Source organism: Geotrypetes seraphini, chromosome 1 (assembly GCF_902459505.1).
Source record: "Geotrypetes seraphini chromosome 1, aGeoSer1.1, whole genome shotgun sequence".
Lineage (NCBI taxonomy): Eukaryota > Metazoa > Chordata > Amphibia > Gymnophiona > Dermophiidae > Geotrypetes > Geotrypetes seraphini.
The window spans coordinates 529,843,651-529,857,693 of NC_047084.1; the positions used below are offsets into that span (position 1 = coordinate 529,843,651).

The 14,043-nt window shown below is 39.8% G+C and overlaps 1 protein-coding gene across 2 annotated transcripts in view; it reads right to left on the reverse strand.

Annotated features, from left to right (window-relative positions):
- Positions 1–14,043, reverse strand: part of DMXL1 (Dmx like 1) — a 367,266-nt gene that overhangs the window by 83,724 nt on the left and 269,499 nt on the right. For both annotated transcript variants that reach the window (XM_033929039.1, XM_033929038.1), the window contains one exon: positions 4,407–4,537. In XM_033929039.1, the coding sequence (XP_033784930.1) occupies positions 4,407–4,537 (131 nt within the window). The remainder of the gene's footprint in view (positions 1–4,406; positions 4,538–14,043) is intronic.

Genomic DNA, 14,043 nt, shown 5'->3' on the forward strand with positions numbered 1-14,043 from the left:
CTAGGTGCCGGACTATGCTATCCTTGATCAGTGCTTCAACCATCTTTCCAGGGACAGACGTAAGACTCACAGGTCTGTAGTTGCCCGGTTCCCCTCTCGATCCTTTTTTGAAAATTGGCGTGACATTCGCTATCTTCCAGTCCTCTGGTATCTGTCCAGTTCTGATTGTCAGATTGGCAAGTTTTTGCAATAGCTCTCCGATTTCAACCTTCAATTCCTTTAAAACTCTCGGGTGAATTCCATCCGGTCCAGGGGATTTGTCACTTTTAAGTTTGTCGATCTGGTAGTATATCTGGTCCAACTCCACTTCAACTGTGGTGAGGCTGTCTTCTATTACTCCACTAAACACTTTCACTGCTTCTGGTATTTTAGCGGTATCCTCCTCCGTAAAGACGGACGCAAAGAAGGAATTTAGTTTGTCAGCAATTTGTTTATCTTCCTTGATGTACCCTTTTCTTCCCTGGTCGTCAAGGGGTCCCACCGCCTCTTTTGCGGGTTTTTTCCCTTTCACGTATCTAAAGAAGGGTTTGAAGTTTTTGGCTTCTTGCGCTATTTTTTCCTCATAGTCCTTTTTGGCATCCCTCACCGCCTTGTGACATTTCTTTTGATCATCTTTATGTATTTTCCATGCTTCGGTTGTTTTCATGTGTTTCCATTTTTTGAAAGAGTCCTTCTTTTCTTTTATGGCTACCCTCACCTGTCTGGTAAGCCATGCCGGTTCTCCCTTACCTTTTGTTTTCTCAACTACTCTTTCATCCAGTATCTCAACCTCCTTCCCCACCACCCCATGGTCTATCATCTCTCCCTTTCTCTTCCCAATAGCCCTCTTATCCAATATCTCTAGCCCCCCTCCCTGCACAACATCCCTTGAGTCCAACTTCTCTCCCTTTGTTTTCCCTCTCTCCATTCCATTGTCAACTATCTCTCTCCCTCTCTTCTTTTTTAGACCCATTATTTTTCCCCTTCTCCCCCTCAGTCTGGCATAAGTCCCCTCCTCCCTCCATGTACTTCTAATAGCAACTACACCAGGGGGCCCCCCAAATGCCAGCATGTTTCCCCCTTCTCTCCACCATCATCCGGCATCCCCCTGGTCTCCCAATCTCACTTTAAAAACTAATTACAGCTTGTGGAGGATCACTGGTGCATGTTCCCTCTGATGCGGTCTGCCCCAGACCAAAACAGGATGTTAGGTCAAAGGAGAGGTGGGACCGCGGCAGAGGGAAAGTTCACCAGCGATCCTCCGCAGGCCGTAATTAGTTTTTAAAGTGAGACGAATCGGGCAGCACTAGCTCCAGAAGGCTTCCCTCCCTCCCTGCCGCTGGTACAAGCCTTGCAGAACAAGCCCTCAAATGTAGGCTTGCTCGATGGTGCTGGATGGTGCTTGTGGCCTTCCCTCTGCTGGGCTCCTCCTTATGATGCAACTTCCTTTCTTTGCAAAAAAAAAAAAAAAAAGAGTGTCATAAGGAGGAGCCTGACAGAGGGAAGTCCGCAAGCACCATCCAGCAGCCCTCTGTAGAGACTGGCTCAATTTGCAAGGTATGTGCCAGCGGCAGGAAGGGAGAGGGAAGCCAGCTGGAGCTGCTGGACCCACGAGCGAGGGATGGGTGGGCTGGAACCACCGGACCCATGAATGGGGGTGGGCTGGAGACGCTAGACCAACTAGCCTGGAGTCGCCGGACCCAAAATGGTGGGATATCGGTGAGCTGTGGTGGGTGGGGTTCCTTGTGGGAACAAAGCTTTTTCCGTTCCGCGGAGCAGTGAAAAGGTTTGTCCCCATGCCAGTAGTAAACAGAGATATAGATTTTACCCATTCCAGAGGTTTTACTGCGGTCACCTGTGGAAACGGGTCACCGTGTCATTCTCTAGTGCCACTAACCATCTGCCACAGGCACTTCTGAGTTTTACACCCCCCTGCCCACCTCCACAAACAGTGGTGGCTCCCAACTGAAAGCCCCAACCAGTCAGCTCACAACAACTCTTTACACACACCTCTACTGCCAGGTCTCATAACAGTAACACAATAGGACTCTAGTCTACCTCAAAAATTTTTATTCACAATATTTATAGCAGTAGCTGAGGTATTTTAACTTAAGTGACAGTCATGTCACATTTTAAGAATTTTATTGTCTGGTTTATATTGTTAATGATATTTCATTATTTAATTTTCTTATTTGTTTAAATTATGTTTTTATCCATAACTGCCCAGATTGAAAGGACTGACTACTCACACATTCGGGAATGAAGTGTCTTGTCATACTAGAAGTGTTCTTTAAAATTCTGCTCAATGTCATCAGCACCAACTTCTGTAAGTAGTCAGGGGTGGATTAAATAACCTATATTTCATACCCCTATTCTAGAAAGATCAGGAGTGATTTCCTGCCCTTACAACCAGGGGTGATATTAAAAACAGGAATGGGGAGGTGAGCAGAACCAGGCAGGCAAGAATAGAGATCTAGAGTGGTAGACATTATACCCAGTGAATTGTGACTCACCACACTTCCCCAGCTCATTTAATGAAAAGGTCATTTCAGGATTGAAATGTTAGTTTTGCCTTATATTTGGAAACACAGACTGATTTCTAGTCCATTTACATACAACTAAGATTAATAAAAACTTATTAAATTTGTATCTCATAGATAAGACGACCCTGGTTTATTGATGGGATTTTATTTATTTAAAAGTTTATACTCTGCAAAAAACCTAGGTGTTGAAGTCAAAATTACAGACAAGTATAGTAACACATATTCAATAGGTCATTTTCTGATAGTAGGAACCTTGCTCCAAATACAGTGATAAACTGGCATATTTTTAGTTTTGCAAATTAGGAAATTCATTTTATATGTTTATATGTTCCAGTCTGCTTATAACCTATGCTGAATGTTAAGATGTTTTATTGTATATTTTGTTAACAAATAGGATACTATGTCATGATATGTACTGATATTTGAATATTTTTTTTCTGCAAAAACTGTCTATTGTCTATTCCTGATTTTCTTGGTGTAAACCACCTTGAGTGAGTTTCTTTAAAAAAGTGGTAGATAAATCCTTGAAACTTGTACATGTGTAAATAGTAGCATTTGCATATGTAAATAGTAATTTCAGAAGCCGTCATTTACACATGTAGATGGTAAGGAGGCTTTTACAATAGAAGCAATACATGCTCAGGTTTTTAAAGTATTTATTGCAGCCAGAGGATTACAGGAGGGATTAAGGGAGTAGTTTTTTGTAATCTCCTGCTTATTTTTGCCTCAAAAGTTAAAACAAATACATAAACAAAAACTGACAACCTTTGTACAGCTTTCCTAATTAATTGCCATCTTCTATGTAGATATTTGTGAAACTGGGCATTTACAAGTGTTGGCACTTACCTATGAAAGTCAATATTACTAAGCCCTCATGTATATGTGAAAACTGCCAAGTGATGTCTGTTTCTTCTGCATATAGTTTTACAAAATCACTGGACATGGTGGCAAATATATGTGCATGTTCTAGCACCCCTATATGTATTTTACAAAAGGCTCAGCTTGGCAGAACCTCTTGTAAAATACTCAGGAAATATGATCAACACAGCCATTTCTCACAGCCCCTATGCAAAATGGGGCTTTTTTCCTATTTAATTCAAGTTTCAAGTTTTATTGAGTTTAATATACCGACCATCAACATGTATCTGGCCGGTTTGCAATGCTAAAAAAAAAAAAAAAAAGGTAAAAAGTAAACTAATAATTATATATATATATATATATATATATATATATATATGGGGAGGGGTGAACATTAAAAGACAATAGACAAAGACTTACATGAATTTGAGGGTATTAAGGTGAAGGAAAGGTCAATAAATACATTATTAAAATTAGAGTTAAAAGAAGGGAAGAGAGGGGAAGGATATGACATGAGGGATAGGGTTGCTTCGTAAAAGCGGTTGAGATGATTTTGCTGGATTTGAGGAAGTATTTAGAGATTATGATATGCATCTTGAAACAGAAATGTTTTTAGTTTGGTCTTGAATTTATCAAGATTTTCATGACAAAGTTGAGGTGGCATGGCGTTCCATAAGGTTGGAGCAACTACAGAGAAGTTAATTTTCCTAGTGTAATAGAATTCTTTGATGGAAGGAACGGCCAGTAAGTTTTGATCTGCTGATCTTAGGGTTTGAGAAGAACAGAGAGGGATAATAAGTTTGTCAAGAAAAGATGGAAGACGTGAGAGTTTGATTTTGAAAACCAGAATTAAGATTTTATGGGTGATACGGTGTGTGATGGGTAACCAATGGGCTTCCTTCAGGAGAGGAGTTTGCTATAATTATCACATATTTGCCCTTTCCATATCGGATACCTTTGTTGAAGGCCAGATGTGTAATAATCTCATTATACCCATTAAGAACATGTATAAGGAATGTGACATACCTGTATGAACTAGAATTGGAATGCTCTTGGATCTGTACATCTGTCACAAATGAATCTTCCTCTTCTTCATCACTTCCTTGACTCTCTTCAGAATCATATTCAACTCTATTCTGTGATGGTTGAATAAAAGGCTACAAATATAATTTAGAGATTACATATATTACTGTTATGAATTTTATTTTATACTATACAGCTATGGTATAATATATTTTACTGCAATCATGAGTTATATATTTTATCAATTAAACCACTATTTATAAACTTTGTGGACTATGAGGGGATGCTGACAAGTTCTAATCCCAACCAACTTCCTAAATTCTGAGCATTACTTTGTTACTGTAGTTGAAAAGAGTATTATTTTATTTTGCAAAGTGCCAATTTGCAGAATCATAATGCTATGTTTTGAAATTGTTTCAGATCATCGGTTGAACCATGTCAATGAAGTGTGGAAATTTCAAGTGTGGAACTCCGAGCCATCATGAAGTTCCCATTCTTTCAGAAGAAAACTCTAAAGGAAATCCATGAAAGTACACTTCCCCCTCTGTATTCGCGGTTTCTGTATCTACGGTTTTGATTATTTGCGATTTTCTGCCAAAATCATTTTCATTTTTCAGGCTATTTTAAGCCCTGTGAGCCCCCATTAAGCTTTACCTGGTGGTCTAACTGGTTTTCAGGCAGGAGCGATCTTCCCACGCTCCTGCCCCATGCAGATCGCTCACAGGAAATGGCTGCCTTGAGCTCCCGTCGTCTCTCAAGGCAGTGAGTCATCTTGAGAAACAGGCCTAGTAGTAGAATCCAGAGCAGGATATTTAATTTTGTGCTTAGTTTTAGCTGAGAATCCACTTGTGTGCACATGGCAAAAGTAGCAATCTTTAATATGGTCTCGTGTTTCCCTCCATATCATTGGGATTGCAAATGACATCACTGCCTTTCGTCGATTGAGCCAGTCACGAAGTCCATTGGAACAATTAATACAAATATGTGGAGCCCAAGACTTATTCTGGTCACCCAGTGAACAGCCAAAGTACAATTTGAATACCTTCTTCAGATCTACAGTAATTGGCCGATGTTGTGTTCGTCGTGAATGAACCACAGACGTAACAGAAACTATCTGGATGATTAGTAAAATGCCTTGGCATGATAAAAACTGATATTAATCATCCTAAATAATGTCTGTAGTATAAAAAACACAAAGATAACTATCGTTAACCCTCCTTATACGTTTATTCTATAAACGCATGATATATTAGCCAATTAACATTTATAATTATATATAATGAGCCTCATCACAAAAATGTGACGTGCTATGAAAAATTAACACAGATTTGAAATCAGCATGAAAAATACTACAAATCCCACCTAACATTAACTCTGATGAAAATGATGTGTTGACCTGTATAATTGTTTCTGATTTTTACATATTTGATAATATTGTAGTGTAGTGTTTGTAATTCTACTGGAATATACGAGTTCATTTTTTATTTCTAATTTTTTAGCCTTTTATAATGAACATGTTTCATATTTCAGATGGTTTCCTTTTTTAGCTATCTGTAATGTGTAGGGTTTTAATCCTCTTGGGTGTTAGTTCCCCTTTTAATTTTTTTATCAATATTCTAATGTATCCTTATCTTTACCCCTAACTTTCTTTGTCCATTTGCTTCATCAACCAAAAGGAGCTTGACTCAGTTAACAGCAATATAATACATAATACATAAACTTGATAAGGAAAAGTAGACTAGAATAGTTAGTTTCCAAAATGTTTAGCAAACAAAAAGGTCTCGTGGTTCCCTCCATATCATTGGGAATAAAGCAAAAGAACCTAAACATTCCAGAATTCGGTTAATTTAAAAGCAAAAGAATGACTAAATCTCTTGAAAGTTCTGTTTTTACCACTAAGAGAGGGATATGTAAGTTTTAATTTTTGAGAACTTCTGGCAAGATGAGACCTATGCCCATTCCAGTCTAAAGAAATCAAAGTGATGAAAATGCCAAATAAGATCTTAAATGCAATGCAAATGCACTTGAATTGAATTCTGAGATACACTGGGAGCCAATGTAATTCCTTGAGCAGAGGGGTCATGTGATCAAATTTACTCTTACCAAAAATAAGCTTAGCTACAGTATTCTGTATTAGTTGAAGTCTCTGCAGACTAACCTTTGAAAGCTCCAAATACATTGAGTTACAATAAACCAACCTCGACATATATGATTGATTGAACCAATACTGAGAAGTGTTGCCGATGAAAGAGTGCTCTCACTCTTCTCAGAACACGGAGGCTGAAAAAACACTTTTTTAAAAGCAAACTTAATTGTTCCTTGAATGTAAGTGATGAATCAATGACAATACCCAATATTAGCGAGGAAAACTCAATTTTCAGAGATTCTCCTGAATCTAAGATCACAGCAGAAGGAAGAGAGTCTAACTTTGGGCCAAGCCATAAAAGCTTAGTCTTAGTAGGTATAAACTTTGCTACAAGTTAGGTCACTTGATGCTGAAAATGCACACCAAAACATTTTTCATATCTGATTTATTCAAGAACAATTATTAAAAGCATTATTCAGTTGATATTTGGCAAGTAAAGGATGCTACTTTATGTTCATCATTTCTATAGGATTTAAATTGTTTATTTAATAAAATTATAGTACCAAATTTTATTAAACAATTTTGGTTTTTTTTTACTTTGTATCTGTACCAACTGATATTTCTGTATTCCCATATTTTGTACAATGGGTTCTGTCTCTCCTATTTTGGTTTTCATTCTTTGAATAACATTAGATCATATGCAAAAGACTGCAATTACCGTAGTACAAAAACTACATTTAGACTCCATAATAATTCAACATCTAATATTAGTCTACCTCTTGTGGCCTATTACTGATTACCTGTGGATGACGGGGTACAATTTAAGCTATTAGATTTTACATTTGAAGTCAAGTATATCAGTTAGCCATCTTCCCTATTTAATATACTGTATTTATTCTTCACACACCTCCATGTTTTTTAAAATTCTGATTGTAAACTGCATGTAGTATCATCTCCTTAGTGAGCTTGTCTTCAATCTAAGTGTGATTAAGGGCTCTCTTTACAAAGGTGCGTTAGGGCCTTAACGTGCGGAATAGCACGCGCTAAAATGCAGCGCACGCTAGCCACTACCGCCTCCTCTTGAGCAGGCGGTAGTTTTCTGGCTAGCGCGTGCTAATCCGGTGTGTGCACTAAAAATACTAGCACACCTTTGTAAAAGGAGCCCTAAGTTTGGTTTTTTAAAAAATATTCTGGTGCATTCGGAATTTCATTCTTAACTACAGTATTTCCAATTTGAGAGATCTTTGCTGAGATCTGAGAGAGGCCTTAAGACTTACTAGGTCCAGGGGAGCATTATGAAACAATTTGCTAAACCATCCTTTGTCTGTTTCTCTCTTTGTAATACAGTAAATTATGGCAGATTAAAACCTGCACGGTCCATTCAGTCTGCCCAACAAGGTAGCTAGAGAGCTGCACCCACCAGCCTGGCCGATAAGCCAACTACCTATAGGCAGTTAAAAATGATGCAATCTTGGAACAATATACTTTATAAATACTGTAAGCAATACTTTTGGTTAACTTACTAATTTCAACATTAAGATGTCTTCCTCTTTAAATTCATAGTACTTCACTTGTAGCATATGAGAATAAAGGTATGAGCAGCGTTCAATAATTTATCTACCTGAGTAGGAAAGAAGAGAGTTTTCAAAAAATTTGGGGTTTTCAACATAATCACCCGATAGCTCCATACATCTCATCCACTTTTCCTACAATGACTAACACCATTGAAAATAATTTTTCCGTTTGACCTTCAGACAAGGACGTCACAACTTCCTTGACATCTTCATCACTTGAAAAATGCTGTCCAAGGAGAGATTTCTTCAAAACTCAGATCAGGGAATAATACGAGGGAGCCAGGTCAGGACAGTAGGGTGGATGGTTCAGTTGCTGAAACCCACATTCTTGGATAGCAGCCTGTGATTGTCATGACATGTGCATGGCACATTGTTGTAAAGAAGCAGAATGCCTGCTGTGAGTTTTCCTCCTTGATCGACTACCGCAAAGTGATCATTGTGTTGGTGTAACTCTTCCCAGTTATGGTTGTCTTGTGAGGCATGAACTCCAGATGATAGTTGCCATGACTTTGCCTGCAGATTTTTCTGTCTTTAACTTTTTTGGGGGTGGGGGATGACATGTGCTTCTACTGAATTAACACCATCCTGGACTCAGAATCTCTGTGATAGACCCAAGACTCATCTCCAGTCACCAAATGATGAAAAAAATTCACTTGGTCTTCACAGAGTATCTCCAAGTTCTCCTGACAGAACTGGAGCCTTGTGGCCTTCTGACATGGCATCAGCATTCTTGGAAGCCACTTGCACTAACCTTAGAAATGCCCAGCTTCTCATGAATTATTTTCGAAACTACCTGCCGAGATGCCCATTTCTTCAGCTATTCGAGAAACCTTAATTTGACTGTCTGACAAAATTAAATCCTCGACTTTCTTGCACATTTCTGTGGAAGTTGCTTCCACAGGGCGTCCAGTGTGAGGGTCATCTTCAATGAACTCTCTACCCCACTTAAACTGCTGGCTCCAAAATTTTCTTTGTAGGATGATGGGGCAGACTCACCATAAACTGCAGTCATTAATTCATAGATCTTCTTTGGCTTTTTCCTTCTTTTGTGAGAAATTTTATCACTGAATGGTGCTCCAAATCTAGCAGTTTATTACTTTTGATTCACATGAGGACCCTCCTGACATCCTGTCTCTTGGAATGTTAGACTAGCACTGAGCCACAACTGTGCATGAGTAACCTCGAGACATGTCACAACATGCACAGACTTGTTTCAACATGCTTGTTATTTTTTTTTTTCATACTCAGGTAGATAAATTATTGAAAACCCCTCATATATACAATATGCAGGTTTGATTTACATATCTTTTGCTATTTGCAGGACACAGAACATAGAAATTTGCCGGCATTGGTCTTAATTCCCAAATGCTAGTATTGTTGAATCTACATCTGACTTTTGTCATTTGCAGGAGACAGACTATAGAAATCGCTTGGCAGGACCTACTACTACTGGAACAGTGGTCATCGACTTGGCAGCTCAGCTTCAATGCTAAAAAGTGTAAAGTAATGCACCTGGGTAAGAGAAATCCATGCAGAACTTACACACTAAATGGTGAGACCTTGGCTAGGACCACGGCGGAATGGGATTTAGGTGTGATCATTAGTGATGACATGAAGGCTGCCAATCAAGTGGAGAAGGCTTCCTCCAAGGCAAGGCAAATGATGGGTTGTATCCTTAAGGGTTTTGTCAGCAGGAGACCTGAAGTCATAATGCCGCTGTACAGATCCATGGTGAGACCTCATTTGGAGTATTGTGTTCAGTTCTGGAGACCACACTACCGGAAAGATGTGCTGCGAATTGAGTCGGTTCAGCGAATGGCCACCAGGATGGTCTCGGGGCTCAGGGATCTCACGTATGAAGGCTAAATAAATTACAGCTGTACTCACTTGAGGAACGAAGAGAGAGGGGGGAGATGATTGAGACGTTCAAGTATGTTACGGGCCGTATCGAGGTGGAAAATGATATCTTCTCTCCTATAGGTCCCTCGACCACCAGAGGGAATCCGCTGAAAATCAGGGGAGGGAAGTTTCATGGTGATTCTAGAAAATACTTCTTCACAGAAAGGGTGGTTGATCATTTGAACAGTCTACCTCTGCAGGTGATTGAGGCCAGCAGCGTGTCAGATTTTAAGAGAAAATGGGATATTCACATGGGATCTCTAAGGGAGTAAAGTCAGGGGGGTGGGTCATTAGAGTGGGCAGACTTGATGGGCTATGGCCCTTTTCTGCCATCATATTCTATGTTTCTATCATTTTAACAGCCAGGTTTTTATTGCATCTTCTTTCTATTTAGACTCACCCTGGATTTATCCCATGTATTTTTTGAATTCCCTCAATTTTTGACTACCACCACATCTCCTAGAAGGGCTTTCCAGGCATTCACTACACTATGTGAAAAAGTTTTACTACAGTCTACCACCCTACAACCTCAATTTATATCCTCTAGTTCTATCACCTCCAGTTCTGGTAAAGGGTTGTCTATATATAAATACTTTTTAAGTATAGAAATGTCTATCATATATCCCCTTTCCTCTTATGTATATGTGTGTGTGTGTGTGTGTGTATGTATATATATATATATATATATATATATATACACATATACATACATACACACACTATATATATATAAATAAATAAAGTCTTTCAGTGTCTCTTCTCATATGTCTTGGACCTGTTGGGCCACCGCGTGAGCAGACTGCTGGGCACGATGGACCTCTGGTCTGACCCAGCAGAGGCACTGCTTATGTTCTTATGTCTTTTTGCCCAAACCCTGTACCATTTTGTCACCTTCCTCTGAACTCTCACCTTATGTTCTTGGAGGGATAAGGCAGGTGGGGCCTCACCAACAACTTGTACAGGGGCATTAACTCCTTTCTTCTGCAGGCTATGCCTCTCTAAGCAGCCTAGCATTCTGGCAATAGCTATCACTTTTCACATTGTTTTGTCATCTTGAAATCCACACATATGGCTGGCACTGAATTTGAGATTTTGCCGCCGACCCTGGGAGATAGCCAGCTGTCTCCCGTGGTCTGAATACCGGTTGGATAGACTTACAAAGTTACATAGTAACATGTATAACTTCTATGTGCTTTGAAAATGAGCCTCCTAAACTCAGAGCTTTTAGAAAATTTCAAATTGCCTTAGTCTTTTTTCCCCATAATCAGTATTGCCAGCCTCCATTACATTATTTCCTAACCTGTCACCAAGATCCCAATACTAACTCTCTCCTTCTCACTAACACCACCAGTCGGAATCAGATTACGCAACAGTGTAAGCTTTCGAGTCTGTTAGGGTTTTTATATAAAAAAGTGTTTTAGTTTAGATTAGTATTTTTAGGTTGCATTTCAGGACATAAAATCAGATTAGGACACAGACAGTAGTTGAGGAAAGTCTTTGTTTAATGTTTAACTTTAGCTTAAAATACAGCTAGAAAAAAGTAGCCATACAGAGCATTTTTTTTTGCAAAAGTCTTTTCAATTAGGCAGTTAGAAACTACGCTTTTGTTTACATGCCTTTCAGTTAAAGGAAAAAGTCAAAATGTAAAATATCAGTGCAAGGTGATTCATTCAGGAGGTGTAACCAACATCACTTTCACGTTAGAGGCATAACTAAGAAAAAGGTAACCTAGACCTCAAATGTTCCTTGTCCTGATGAGGTGCTAAGTGAGAATTTGATAAAGGGAAGAAAAACTCCATTGGAATATCTTATCTGCTGGTATTTAAACTTGGAAAAATGTAAAATTTGGGCTTCAGTAGGTTATTTCATTGTCCTACTCTTACTTTTTTTTAGTTCAGTACTCTGCATTTTCACCAAAGTCAGTTTAGGCAATAATGTAGCCTTTAGAGTCTCCATTAGTGTTTTAGTCTAGATTAGTATTTTAGATTGCATTTCAGAGTATAAGATTAGATCAGATTAGAGCACAAATAGCAGTTGAAAAAAGTCTTTCTTTAGTGTTTAATTCCTGCCCACCCACCCCAGCTTTCACCCAACCTAAGGATGATCTTTAGTTTTTAGGCTCTTTGGCCAATCAGGAAAAGGATATTGCTTTGGAAAGATTTTTTTCTGCTTTTACTTTTTTTTTTTCTTTCCCTTTCCCTTTCATCAGATGTAAGCACTTCTGCAACCACAGTATCACTGGGAAACATCATGCTACTAAACCTGTTGTCCAAGTTACAGCTTCTGTCTCTGTGCAGACAGGAAATGTTACCTAAGAAGAGGGGGTAGTTCCATGTGTACATAAGAACATAAGAATTGCCGCTGCTGTGTCAGACCAGTGGTCCATCGTACCCAGCAGTCCGCTCCCGCGGCGGCCCTTAGATAAAGGACCAGAGCCCTAACTGAGTCTAGCCTTACCTGTTTATGTTCTTGTCTAACTTTGTCTTGAATCCCTGGAGGGTGTTTTCCCCTATGACAGCCTCCAGAAGAGTGTTCCAGTTTTTCACCACTCTGGGTGAAAAAGAACTTCCTTACGTTTGTACCGAATCTATCCCCTTTTAACTTTAGAGAGCGCCCTCTCGTTCTCCCTACCTACCTTGGTGAACAACCTGTCTTTATCTACTAAGTCTATTCCCTTCATTATCTTGAACGTTTCAATCATGTCCCCTCTCAGTCTTCTCTTTTCAAGGGAGAAGAGGCCCAGTTTCTCTAATCTCTTGCTGTACAACAACTCCAGCCCCTTAACCATTTTAGTCGCTCTTCTCTGGACCCTTTCGAGTAGTACCGTGTCCTTCTTTAAGTACGGCAACCAGTGCTGGATGTAGTATTCCAGGTAGGGTCGCACCATGGCCCGGTACAGTGGCATGATAACCTTCTCTGATCTGTTCGTGATCCCCTTAATCATTCCAAGCATTCTGTTTGCCCTTTTCGCTGCTGCCACAGCTTCATCAATTTGTCAACCAGTACTCCCAAGTCTCTTTCCTGGGGGGTCTCTCCAAGTACTACACCAGACATCTTGTATTCGTGTATGAAGACCGTCTAGGTAAGTTGCAGCCATACTCTCTGGAGGAACGCAGAGAGAGTGGAGACATGATAGAGGCGTTCAAATATGTTACTGGCCGTATTGAGGTGGAAGAAGATATCTTTTTCCTTACAGGACCTAAGGCAACAAGAGTGCATCCATTCAAAATCAAGGGTGGGAGATTTCATGGTGACATTAGGAAGTATTTCTTCACCGAGAGGGTGGTTGTTCGTTGGAATGATCTTCCACTTCAGGTAGTTGAGGCCAGCAACATGCTCGATTTTAAGAAAAAATGGGATAAACATGTGGGTTCACTTTGAGGAAGTGCTTAGGGGGGAGGTTTCTTCAAGTGGGCAGAAATGTTGGGCCGATGCCCTTTTCTGCCGTTATATTCTATGTTTCTAAAGTATCTTCAGCTTGAATCCCTCATGAAGGAACTGAGAGATGAGGTGGTAAGACTGAGAAGTATCCGTGAGAATGAGAGGTACATGCTTCTTGGGCATCAAAGATTTACAGCAGTTGAGAAGAAGAGGCCATGCTAATGGAGGACAGCTGGACTCATTATGGGACCCTGCAGGATTTATACTGTGATTCCACTTGCCCTTGAACTGAGGAAATGGTACGCAGCTCTGAAAGTGGAGGAGATGAGAGCATCCCAGAGAGAAAGGAAGGACCAAAGTTCAAAATCCCAAAAGTTGCAGGATCAGTGACAACTAGGAGGCATAAAGTTGTGGTAGTTGGTGATTCCTTTCTGAGGGGTACAGAGGTATCCATCTGCAGCCCAAACACGATGTCTCGGGAGGTATACTGTCTGCCTGGTGCCCAAAATACAAGGTGTTACAGAGAGCTTGCTGAAACTCATTAAGCCTAATGACTTTTATCTGGTGCTGCTCATCCATGATGACACTAATGATACTGCTAGGTACCCCTTCAAATGTATCAAAAGTGACTTTGTGGCTCTGGGAAAAAAGGTGAAGCAGTTAGGTCCACAAGTGGTATTCTCATCAATCCTCCCTGTCA